At 54.3% G+C, this 9,364-nt stretch overlaps 1 protein-coding gene across 16 annotated transcripts in view; it reads right to left on the bottom strand.

Moving 5' to 3' along the window:
- Positions 1-2,332: 2,332 nt before the first annotated feature.
- The window catches only part of MYH14 (myosin heavy chain 14), a 90,305-nt gene continuing 83,273 nt past the window's right edge, over positions 2,333-9,364 (bottom strand). For 12 of the 16 annotated variants that reach the window (XM_021094784.2, XM_021094787.2, XM_084961299.1 and 9 more), the window contains 4 exons: positions 7,562-7,770; positions 5,127-5,235; positions 3,261-3,433; positions 2,333-3,092 (listed from right to left, as the gene is read on the bottom strand). In XM_021094784.2, the coding sequence (XP_020950443.2) occupies positions 2,933-3,092; positions 3,261-3,433; positions 5,127-5,235; positions 7,562-7,770 (651 nt within the window). In that variant the 3' untranslated portion in view covers positions 2,333-2,932. The remainder of the gene's footprint in view (positions 3,093-3,260; positions 3,434-5,126; positions 5,236-7,561; positions 7,771-9,364) is intronic. The other 4 variants (XR_014806450.1, XR_014806451.1, XR_014806448.1 and 1 more) reach the window with 1 other exon arrangement.

Raw genomic sequence — 9,364 nt, 5'->3', positions numbered from 1 at the left:
TCGCGGGTGGAAAATCATTTCTCATATCTCATCCTGGCTCAAGGATGCGCTACCTCCCCCAGGCCCAGAGACCACACCTGTCCCAGATTCCTTAGGGGACTCCCCTTTTTGGAGCTGGGGGCCCATGGAATTAGCAACCTCCCTCTCTCTGCTCTCACGGCCTCAGGAAAACCCCCCGCCCGAGGATTGGGAGGGGGTGTCACTGAGCGCGATTTTTGATGCAACGACTCCTATGCAAGGGGCATTTTGAGTCCCCCCAACCTTCCCTCGGACCCTAAACCATGGCGAATCAGGGGCGAGGGGTGGGGCGGGTTCTGGTGGGAGCGGGGTGGGGCGGGGTAAAGGGCTAGGGGCTTCAGACACCAGGGTATGGGGGGTGGAGATTGATTACATTGCCAAAGGGTTTAACTCATTTAAAAAAAAAAAAAAAAAGTCCCCCAGATACCCTTGACCCTCACGGAAGCCGAATGTTGCGGGGGAAAGGGGGGGGGTGAGGATTTTTCTAAAGGGTACGGACCTCTTCCCAGCGTCTCCCCCCTGCTCGCCAATCTGCCACACGTACCCAGCTTTTTAGTTAAGCTTTTAAAAATAACCACAATAATTAGAAACTTCTACAAACGTTATTCTCGTCCCCCATCCCCCAAGTCAACAGTGTGGGATTCGGGGAGGGAAAGAGAGAGGGCGCTAAAGGGACAACTTCCGAGTCCCGCTCCCCTTTTCACCCCGGCCACCAGGGTGCCTGCAACTACACGCATGCGCTGCATGACGCGCTCCCCACACGCATGTCGCGCCCCTCCTGCGCTCCGGGAAAAGCACGGACACGGGGCGGGGGGCGGGGTGATTGGGGAGGAATGAATGGCAGGGGTCTTTCTGAACACGGCGGCTCCTCCCCAACACACACACAGCAATAAGTTTCTCTCACTCAAAAGTGGGCGGGGCGGGCCTGGCCTGTCGTTGGGGTGGGGGGGGGAGTGGCAAGGGGGCGCACTCAGGGATGGGGGAGGGTGTCCGGAGTCAGTCTGGGGAGGGGAGGTCTGCAAATCGTCCAACTCTGGTGCTAACGGCGGGTCTTCTCAGCCCACCCCCAGGGCAGGGAGGGAGGGGTCGACGGGCCCCTCCCCCAAGCCTCCCCCACGCCCACCCTGGGTGCATGAACCTCCCAATGCAGAAGCTGCCGCATGTCACCCCCCCTCCCCAAAGAAAAACTGTCATGCCCCCTTCCCACCCACCCTCTGACTCCCCACCAAGAATAAAAGTTTCCTTTTCATTTAAAAGTTTGATCTTCTCTGTGGGCAGGAAAGGTCTCTGATCCGGGCTAGGGGCTCTGGGGGGTTGGGGGAGACAGAAGATTGGCGTCTTCAAGAGCAGGGGTTGTATTAAGGTGGCAAGGGTAGGGATTTACTTGTGGAGAGGTGGGTTAAGGATCCCGCGTTGTCACAGCAGCGGCTGGGGCATTGGTTTGGTTGGATCCCTGGCCTGGGACCTTCCGGGATGCTGCAGGTGCAGCCAAAAAACAAAGCAAAAACAATGCTAAGGGCGTGCACCTTGAGGGTCCAGACATTTTCCTGATTGCGGGCTCTCACCTTGTGATTCTGGGGGAGCAAGTACGTGCCTCAGTTTCCTTGATGGTCAAAATGAGGATCCAAACCCGTAACTGGAAAGTCGGTGAGGGCAGCTGGGCAATTGAGGCCCTAGATGAGAGTGACTGGCTCCCAGAAAAAGAGTGGGTCTGGCTCCCTAGTGTGGGCTCAGAGGTTACCTACACTGAAGCCAGACAGGCTTCGATTACTTAGTAGCTGTGTGTCCTTGGGCAAGTCTCTCAACCTCTCTGGGCTTGTTTCCACCACTCTCAAAGGGCAGGAGGGGGTGGCCTATTCATTCAGCAAATAAGCGAAGGCTAGCTAAGGGCCAGATTGTAGACACTGGAGAGCAGTGAAAGCCCTACTTCTAAGGGTTGAGACTAAAGCCCTGAGTTGAACAAATAGTGTTCAATGAATGGCTCACGGTCACTACTGTCATTGTTTTGCAAAGACCTGAGGGTCAGCTACAGTGCAGAACCCTTTCTGCCACTCACTCGCTGACTTGGAGGCTCGGAGCAAGGGATCCTTCCGCCCTGAGCCTCAGTTTTCCCATCTGTACAGCGGAGGGGGGGCATATCATGGAGGGAGGTGGGGGGGGCGGGAAATGAGTTCGTTGACACGGAATGCTATGTATACAGGAGGTCCCCGACATTGGCCAGCAGGGATCGGAACCAGCAGACTGCCCCCCTGCCACCACCCCTTGCCCAGCGTGCCCCCCTACCCCTGCAGGAACACACACTGCCCCCGCGGGGTCCAGTTGGGGTTGGAGTTTATTTCTGCCAGAGCCGGGAGGGTGTGGGGGCCTCCTCCAGCTTCCACGGAAAACTCCAACTGAACCGTGATCATACAAGAGCAACCAGAAGGGAGAGTGGAGCAGGAGGGGAGGGGGCGTGGGAGGGGTCCCCTTATCCCGCCCCTCTGCAAGGGTTCAAGACTGGTGGTGGCCCGGGGCTCAGGGTGCTCTCGCTCGGAAGTCTGGGAGGTCAGCGGCTGGTGGCGGCGGAGGAGGTGTGGGAGCCCAGGCTGAGGAGGGCAGGGGAGCCAAGCTCCCTTCCTAATAAAGGTCACTCATAACGGAGAAGGATCTGGGGCTGGATGGGAGCCCAGCTCGCCAACTACACCCGAATTTCTCCCAAGCGAGAGCACCCGAGTCCCTGCCCCCCTGCCTGCCGACTCCTCAGTGTTTAGGGGCTCAGGGGAAGCCTCAGGGGACCCCCGGGGTGGGGTTGATAAGTGCTGTCATGCCAGAGGGTGGCACCATTTCCAAAGTGCAAGAAGCCAGGGGGCGATTCGTGGGACAGGCACCCAGGGGGCCAGGGAGGGAGAGCCCGGTGGCTGGGGGCAGGGTGGCGTCACTGGGGCACGGCCGCAGGGGACCCGTCGGGCTCCGGGGGAGGCGGGCCAGACCCCGGCTCCGCCTCCTCCTCCGCCGCCTCCTCGTCCGAGGCCACGCCCTCCTCCAGTCGGAAGACCTGGCGCACCGTGCGGGTGGTGAAGGTGAGCGGGCCGCGTCTGCCGGGACCGGGAGGGCGAGAGAGCAGGAGGCAGAGGTTAAGGGAAGGGGGCAGAGGGAGAAGCGAGAGACAGGGCGATACGGCGCGATAGGGAGATGAGGGGCCAGAGCGAGAAGGGGCGCTCGGGTGTGGGGAGCGAGGATGCACGCGTGCCCCGCGGCCTTACCGGAGCCGGTTCCTCAGCGTGTTCAACTCCCGGTTCATGGACTCGGAGGCCTCTGTGACATCCTCCAGCTCGTGCTGCAGCCGCCGGCGGACCGCCTGAGCCCGGGACGCCTCCTCTTCCGCCTCCTCCAGCTGCCGCTTCAGCTGCTTCACTCGCAGGTTCCCCTTCTCCAGCTTGGGTGGGGGCAGGGGGCCCAGGTCATGTCTCTGGGTCCCTGGGTACCGCGCTCATCCCCTTCCACGGCCCCCACAGACCCATCCCTCCCGCCCTGCCTTCCCGTCCTGCTGTGTTCTTTTCTCCTAGGTCCCCTCGCCAGCCTCTTCCCCTGCCTACAATGCGAGCAGCCCCGACTCGGCCGCGGAGGGGTCTTCTATTGCCTAGAGCTGACCGAGTCCCTCCCTGGCTCAGAGTCCTCCTGTGATTCCCCAGTGCCCCTGGGACAAGGTTCCAGCCCCTGGTGGCCCAGGCCCTGAAGGGTCGTCTTCTCATAAACACACTGATGGGGCCCATGTTCACTCAGACTCTCCCCAGACCCGGCCATCTCTCTCCAGCGAGGGGGCACCCATGGTCTGTCTCCGGCCATGCCGTTTGACCCCATTCCTTGTCACCACCGCCCCAATCCCATTCTTCTCTGGAGCCATACTGCTCCACTTTTTGCGTGCAACTCCCCAAGTGCATCTCTATAGCCCGGGGTCTTTACACCTGCTGGTCCTTCCTCCCGGCTCTTCCTCACCCTGCAGTATCTGTTCAAATGTTGCTTCCTTGGACAGGTCTTCCTGACCCCACCCCCAATCCAGGGAGCATTCCCCAATCCTCTGTGTCCCCCTCTCTCTTCGTTCTCTTTTTTTTCTTTTCTTTTGCTTTTTAGGGCTGCACCTGTGGTATATGGAGGTTTCCAGGCTAGGGATCCAATCGGAGCTACAGTTGCCGGCCTATGCCGCAGCCACAGCAATGTCGGATCCGAGCCATGTCTTCGATTTACACCAGAGAGCATGGCAATGCCGGATCCTTAACTCACTGAGTGAGACCAGGGATCAAAACTGCATCCTCATGGATACTAGTCAGGCTCTTTACCCACAAGCCACAATGGGAACTTCCCATTCTCTCTTTTTTTTTTTCATAGTCCCTGTCACAATCTGTAACTATCTTTGCTTGTTTATAGCTTTATGGTATCTTTCTTTCCTGTGCTGAAAATGTGAGCTCCATGAGGGCAGGGACCTTCTCTGTGTCATTCACAGCCATATCACCAATGCCTCGTAGAGTGCCTGGCACATAGCAGGTGCTCAGTAATTGTTTTGTGGAATGAATGGTGAATCAAACACAGGAGAACTTTTCTCTTTCTTTTTGAATGGCCACACCCACAGCATAGGGAAGTTCTCGGGTCAGGGATTGAATCCCAGATGCAGCTGCAATGGGAGCCACTGCAGTCAGAGTTTTAAGCCACTGGGCCATAGCGGGAATGCTGCACAGCTGAGCTTTTAAGGGCACAGTGACACGCGCTAGTCACGTTTGTGCATGGGTATGAGCTGGCAAGAGGGTTTAGGAGGATTGGATCCAAGCTGTCTTTATTAACTGTGTGACGTTGGGGCAAATTACATCCCCTTTTAAAGTTTCCATTTTCATAACAACAACAAACAACCTAAAACAAAAAGTTTCCTTTTTCTCACCTGTGAAATGGAGCTGATAAGAGAGTGCAGGTAAGTTGTTGCTGTTGTTTGTTTTTAAAGCTGGTAGCACAGCACTTGGGACACAGTAACTGTTTTTTCGTTTTGTTTTGTTTTTTGTTTGTTTGGTTTTTGCTACCTGTCCGTCAGTGATTTCCCCCGAGCCCACCGCCAACCCTCCTCAAGGACACCAGCTGCTCACCTGGTCCCGGAGCTGGTCGGCCGCCCTCCGCTCCTCCTCCACCTGGAGCACCACTTCCTTAAGCCTCTTCTCGGCCCTGCGGACCAGCTTGCCAGAGAGGATGCGCTCCCTGAGGAGAGGCATGACAGGGACGCTCAGGAGAGCTTCGTACCTGGGCTTCTGCCCCCTGAGCCTCATCTGGTGGCGGCCGTCCTGTTTGTGGAGTGGCTGCCCTCTTTCCCACCCCAACTAGCTCTCACAGTCTACTCAGGCCAGGTGCTGGCACCCAGACTCTCACCAGGGCATCTAGTCCTTGGCTTCTACTCAGATGCCAGTTGTTCCTAAAAGTGTCCCCACGTCTACACCAGCTCTCCAAAGCCCGCTGGCTCATTCATGTTCAACGGTATTTCCCAACCTTCCTCCTCTCAGGAAACCAACCCACTGGCCACCTCTCCCCAAGTCAGACCGCCAGGCACCATCCTCACCCCTTCTCTCTCTTTTGTCCCCCCCCCAAGCTGTCAGTACCCAAACCCTGTCCCACTGTCCCGTGGACTCTGTCCTGTCCCCTCCTCTCAGCCTCACAGCCCTAGCCCCCAGCTCATGCCTCATCATTTCCCACCTGACCTTCCCTCCACCTGGCCTGGAATTTTCTTTCTCCCTCCATCCTTAGTCTCTCAGCTTCCTTTTCTGTCTGTGAGTGCATAACACCCTAGAGGCCCAGAGCTCTGGCCTCAGCCATCTTTGCTGTGTTCTCCCCTTGTCACTCACACACTTTCCCTGGACAAGCTCATCTGTGCCCTGGATTTCCGTGCCCATTGACAGCCTGGTGTCTGCTAAATCTGTCTCCTGAGCTCCAGCCGGGTTCACCCCTGCCTTGGCCGTCTGTCAGACTCAGTGCACCCTGTACTGGGCTCAGTACCTTCTCCCAAACCCGCTCCTCCTCCCAGTTCCATGTGATCCACCTAGTTGTGCCGGCCAGACCCATGGGCCCCTCCTCACCTCCTTTCGCCCCTCAAATCCTTTCCCTCCCGTCTTCTGAATCTCCCCATCCCTGTGGTCTCTGCTCATCCAACCTCCCCTGCATGGATCTTTACCCCTGGGTCAAGTCCATGTAATGAAGTCCCTGGCGATGGGCAGTGCTTGGCAGCTATGACTGGACGTTTCCTTAAACCTGAGCTGGCCACATGACTTGCTTCAGTAATAGCAGGTGGCATAAGTGACACTGTACCAGTTCCCAGGCGAGGCCCCAAGAAGCCTGCACTCTTAGAACATTCACTTTGTCACGTGAGCCATCCTGGGCCAGCCTGGAGCAGAGACAAGGTAGCCCAGTTGTCCCAGGCAAGGCTATAGCACATATGAGAGCCAAGCCAAGATCAGCAAATCCATTCCGCTGACTTTCAGCTGAGTAAAGATGACTGTGTGAGGCCCGCCACACTCAGATCAGCAGAACGTACCAGCCAGCTCAAAGGCTCATGAGCAATAAGAAACAATTGATCTTTTAAGTCACTTAAATTTCAGTTTAAGGTGGTTTGTTATACAGCTATAGCCAATGACAGCTGTATTGCTGTTTAAATTATATGCTGGTAATAATAAAGTCAGCTATAGAAAGTAGCTCATTGGTTAAGTCACACTATAAATAATTTAATTCAAAGTAAAGTAAAATAGGAGTTCCTGTCGTGGCGCAGTGGTTAACGAATCCGACTAGGAACCATGAGGTTGCGGGTTCGGTCCCTGCCCTTGCTCAGTGGGTTAACGATCCGGCGTTGAGCCGTGAGCTGTGGTGTAGGTTGCAGACGCGGCTCGGATCCCGCGTTGCTGTGGCTCTGGCGTAGGCCGGTGGCTACAGCTCCGATTCAACCCCTAGCCTGGGAACCTCCATATGCCGCAGGAGCGGCCCAAGAAATAGCAACAACAACAACAACAAAAGACAAAAAAAAGACAAAAGACAAATAAATAAATAAATAAATAAATAAACAAAGTAAAGTAAAATAAATTATATACTGAGAATGCAGTTACTTGCAGCCCAAAGCATCCCAAATGATACAGGAAATCATCTACCATGAATAGGGTCTCTTTTGGATATTTCTTTTTTTTTTCTTTTTTTTTCTTTTTTTTCTTTTTTTGTCTTTTTGCCTTTTCTAGGGTCGTTCCCACGGCATATGGAGGTTCCCAGGCTAGGGGTCTAATCGGAGCTGCAGCCACCGGCCTACACTAGAGCCACAGCAACGTGAGATCCAAGCCACGTCTGTGACCTGCACCACAGCTCACGGCAACGCTGGATCCTTAACCCACTGAGCAAGGCCAGGGATCAAACCCGCAACCTCGTGGTTCCTAGTCAGATTCGTTAACCACTGTGCCATGACGGGAACTCCTCTTTTGGATATTTCTAAAGCAAGTGCTTGTAACACAAGCAGTTCCCTTTCATCTCATTGACAGAATGTGAGGGCCCCCCCTACCTGCTCTCCTGCTCCAGCTGCTCCTCAGCCTGGGCCAGCTTAGACTCCAGGGCAGCAATGATCATCTTCTGGCGGGCCCGGGCCCCAGCGTCCTCCTCACCCAGGCGCCCCCGAAGCTCCTGCATCTGCCGCTCAAGCTGCTGCCGCCCACTCTCTGCCTTGGCTGAGAAGCTGCGCTCAGCTGACAGCTCTGTGGTCAGTGATTCCACCTGGAGCAGTGGGAAAGGCAAGAAGGGCACGGTGGAGTCTCAGAGGGAAGGTGGGAAGGAAAGGCAGGTGCCTCCCACAACAGAGTTGAGGACTGTTAAGGGCAGAGCACAGAGCCTGGTACAAGCTAGATACTCAGAAAATGGTGGTGTATATTTTTCCCGATTGGCTTATCAGCCAACAGCAGCACCAGCTCTGGGTTTTAACCTTTTGGATAGGTTTCTGCTATTTTAATAAGTCCACAAGACTATCACAAACTTGTTTAAACGCTATAAATTCTACCTCTGACTGTGAATGAGTCTGTCCAAGGGTTATCACACTTTTGTTTGCACCAAGATCACTGGGTGCGCTTGTGAAAAAAAAAAAAAAAATGAACCTCAGGGTCCTACCCTCCAGAGATTCTAATTCAGCAGGTCTGGAATGGGGTCCATGAATGCAATTTTTCAACAAGCATCTCAGGCGGTTTTGATATACAGGATCCTTTGGAGAAGTGCCGGCTCCATTAACAGTAGCTATTACATTGCAAATGTGTAAACATACCCCTAATAATAATTCTTGTTTATTTATTCAGCTCCTACTTTGAGCAAGGGCCTATGCCCGGGACGCAGAAATGAGTCAGATCCAGTCTGATTCATGCTTTATTTCATTTCGGCCTCACAGGAACACATCGATGTGGTGATTAGCATATGCTATTTTTTTAACCTTTTATTGGAAAATAAGACTGTGATATAGAAAACGTGAAAAGCGGATCAAATATATGGCTCAATGGGTTAATAAAAGGCTAAAACACTATTGTCACCTCCACCTAGGTCAAGAAACAGAACTTCACACACCTGTCCCAGTAATAACCTGTTCCTTTCCTCCCAAATAGGATGTCATCCTGACTTTTCTTCTTTACTCTTTTTTTTTTTTTTTTGTCTTTTTAGGGCCGTACCTGTGGCATGTGGAGGTTTCCAGGCTAGGGGTCCATTCAGAGCTGTTGCCACCAGCCTACACCACAGCCACAGCAATGTAGGTTCCAAGCCTCGTCTTCAACCTACACCACAGCTCATGGCAATGTTGGATCCTTAACCCACTGAGCAAAGCCAGGGATCATACAACAAGTGTGCTGCACATGGTGGCCGAAAAAAAATTGTGAACTTGTGGATTTAAACAGATTTGATGGATTGAAAGCAACCGCAATCATTACCCTTGTTGAAGCTCAGGTTCCTCCATTTGGGGCCAGCGGGAGCCTCTCCAGGTTGACTTCTAAGTGCTTTTGAGATAACCAGGCTGGCTTCCCAGACAACTGGTGTGTTATGGACTGAATGTTGGCGTCCCCTGCCCCAAAGTCATACATTGAAGGCCCCCCCCCACTGTGCTGGTGTCTGGAGATGGGGCCTTTGGGGGTTACTGAGAGTTAGAGAGGCCATGAGGGTGGGGCCTGTGATGGGATTAGTGCCTTTACAGGGAGACCCAGAGAGATTGCTCTTTCTCTCTCCCTACATGCAGAGCAAGTCTCAGCCAGTGAGCCCACGAGATGACATCCGCCTACAACTGAGAGAAGAGGCCTCAGGATAAAACCTATCTTACCATGGTCTTGGGCTTCTCAGGCTC

Source organism: Sus scrofa, chromosome 6 (assembly GCF_054392235.1).
Source record: "Sus scrofa isolate SSC_HxYL_T2T_F1_AM1 chromosome 6, Sscrofa_HxYL_maternal_Yorkshire_Landrace_v2.0, whole genome shotgun sequence".
Classification (NCBI taxonomy): domain Eukaryota; kingdom Metazoa; phylum Chordata; class Mammalia; order Artiodactyla; family Suidae; genus Sus; species Sus scrofa.
Note: the sequence above shows the minus strand (reverse complement) of the source record. Positions and strands in the feature narration are given on the sequence as shown.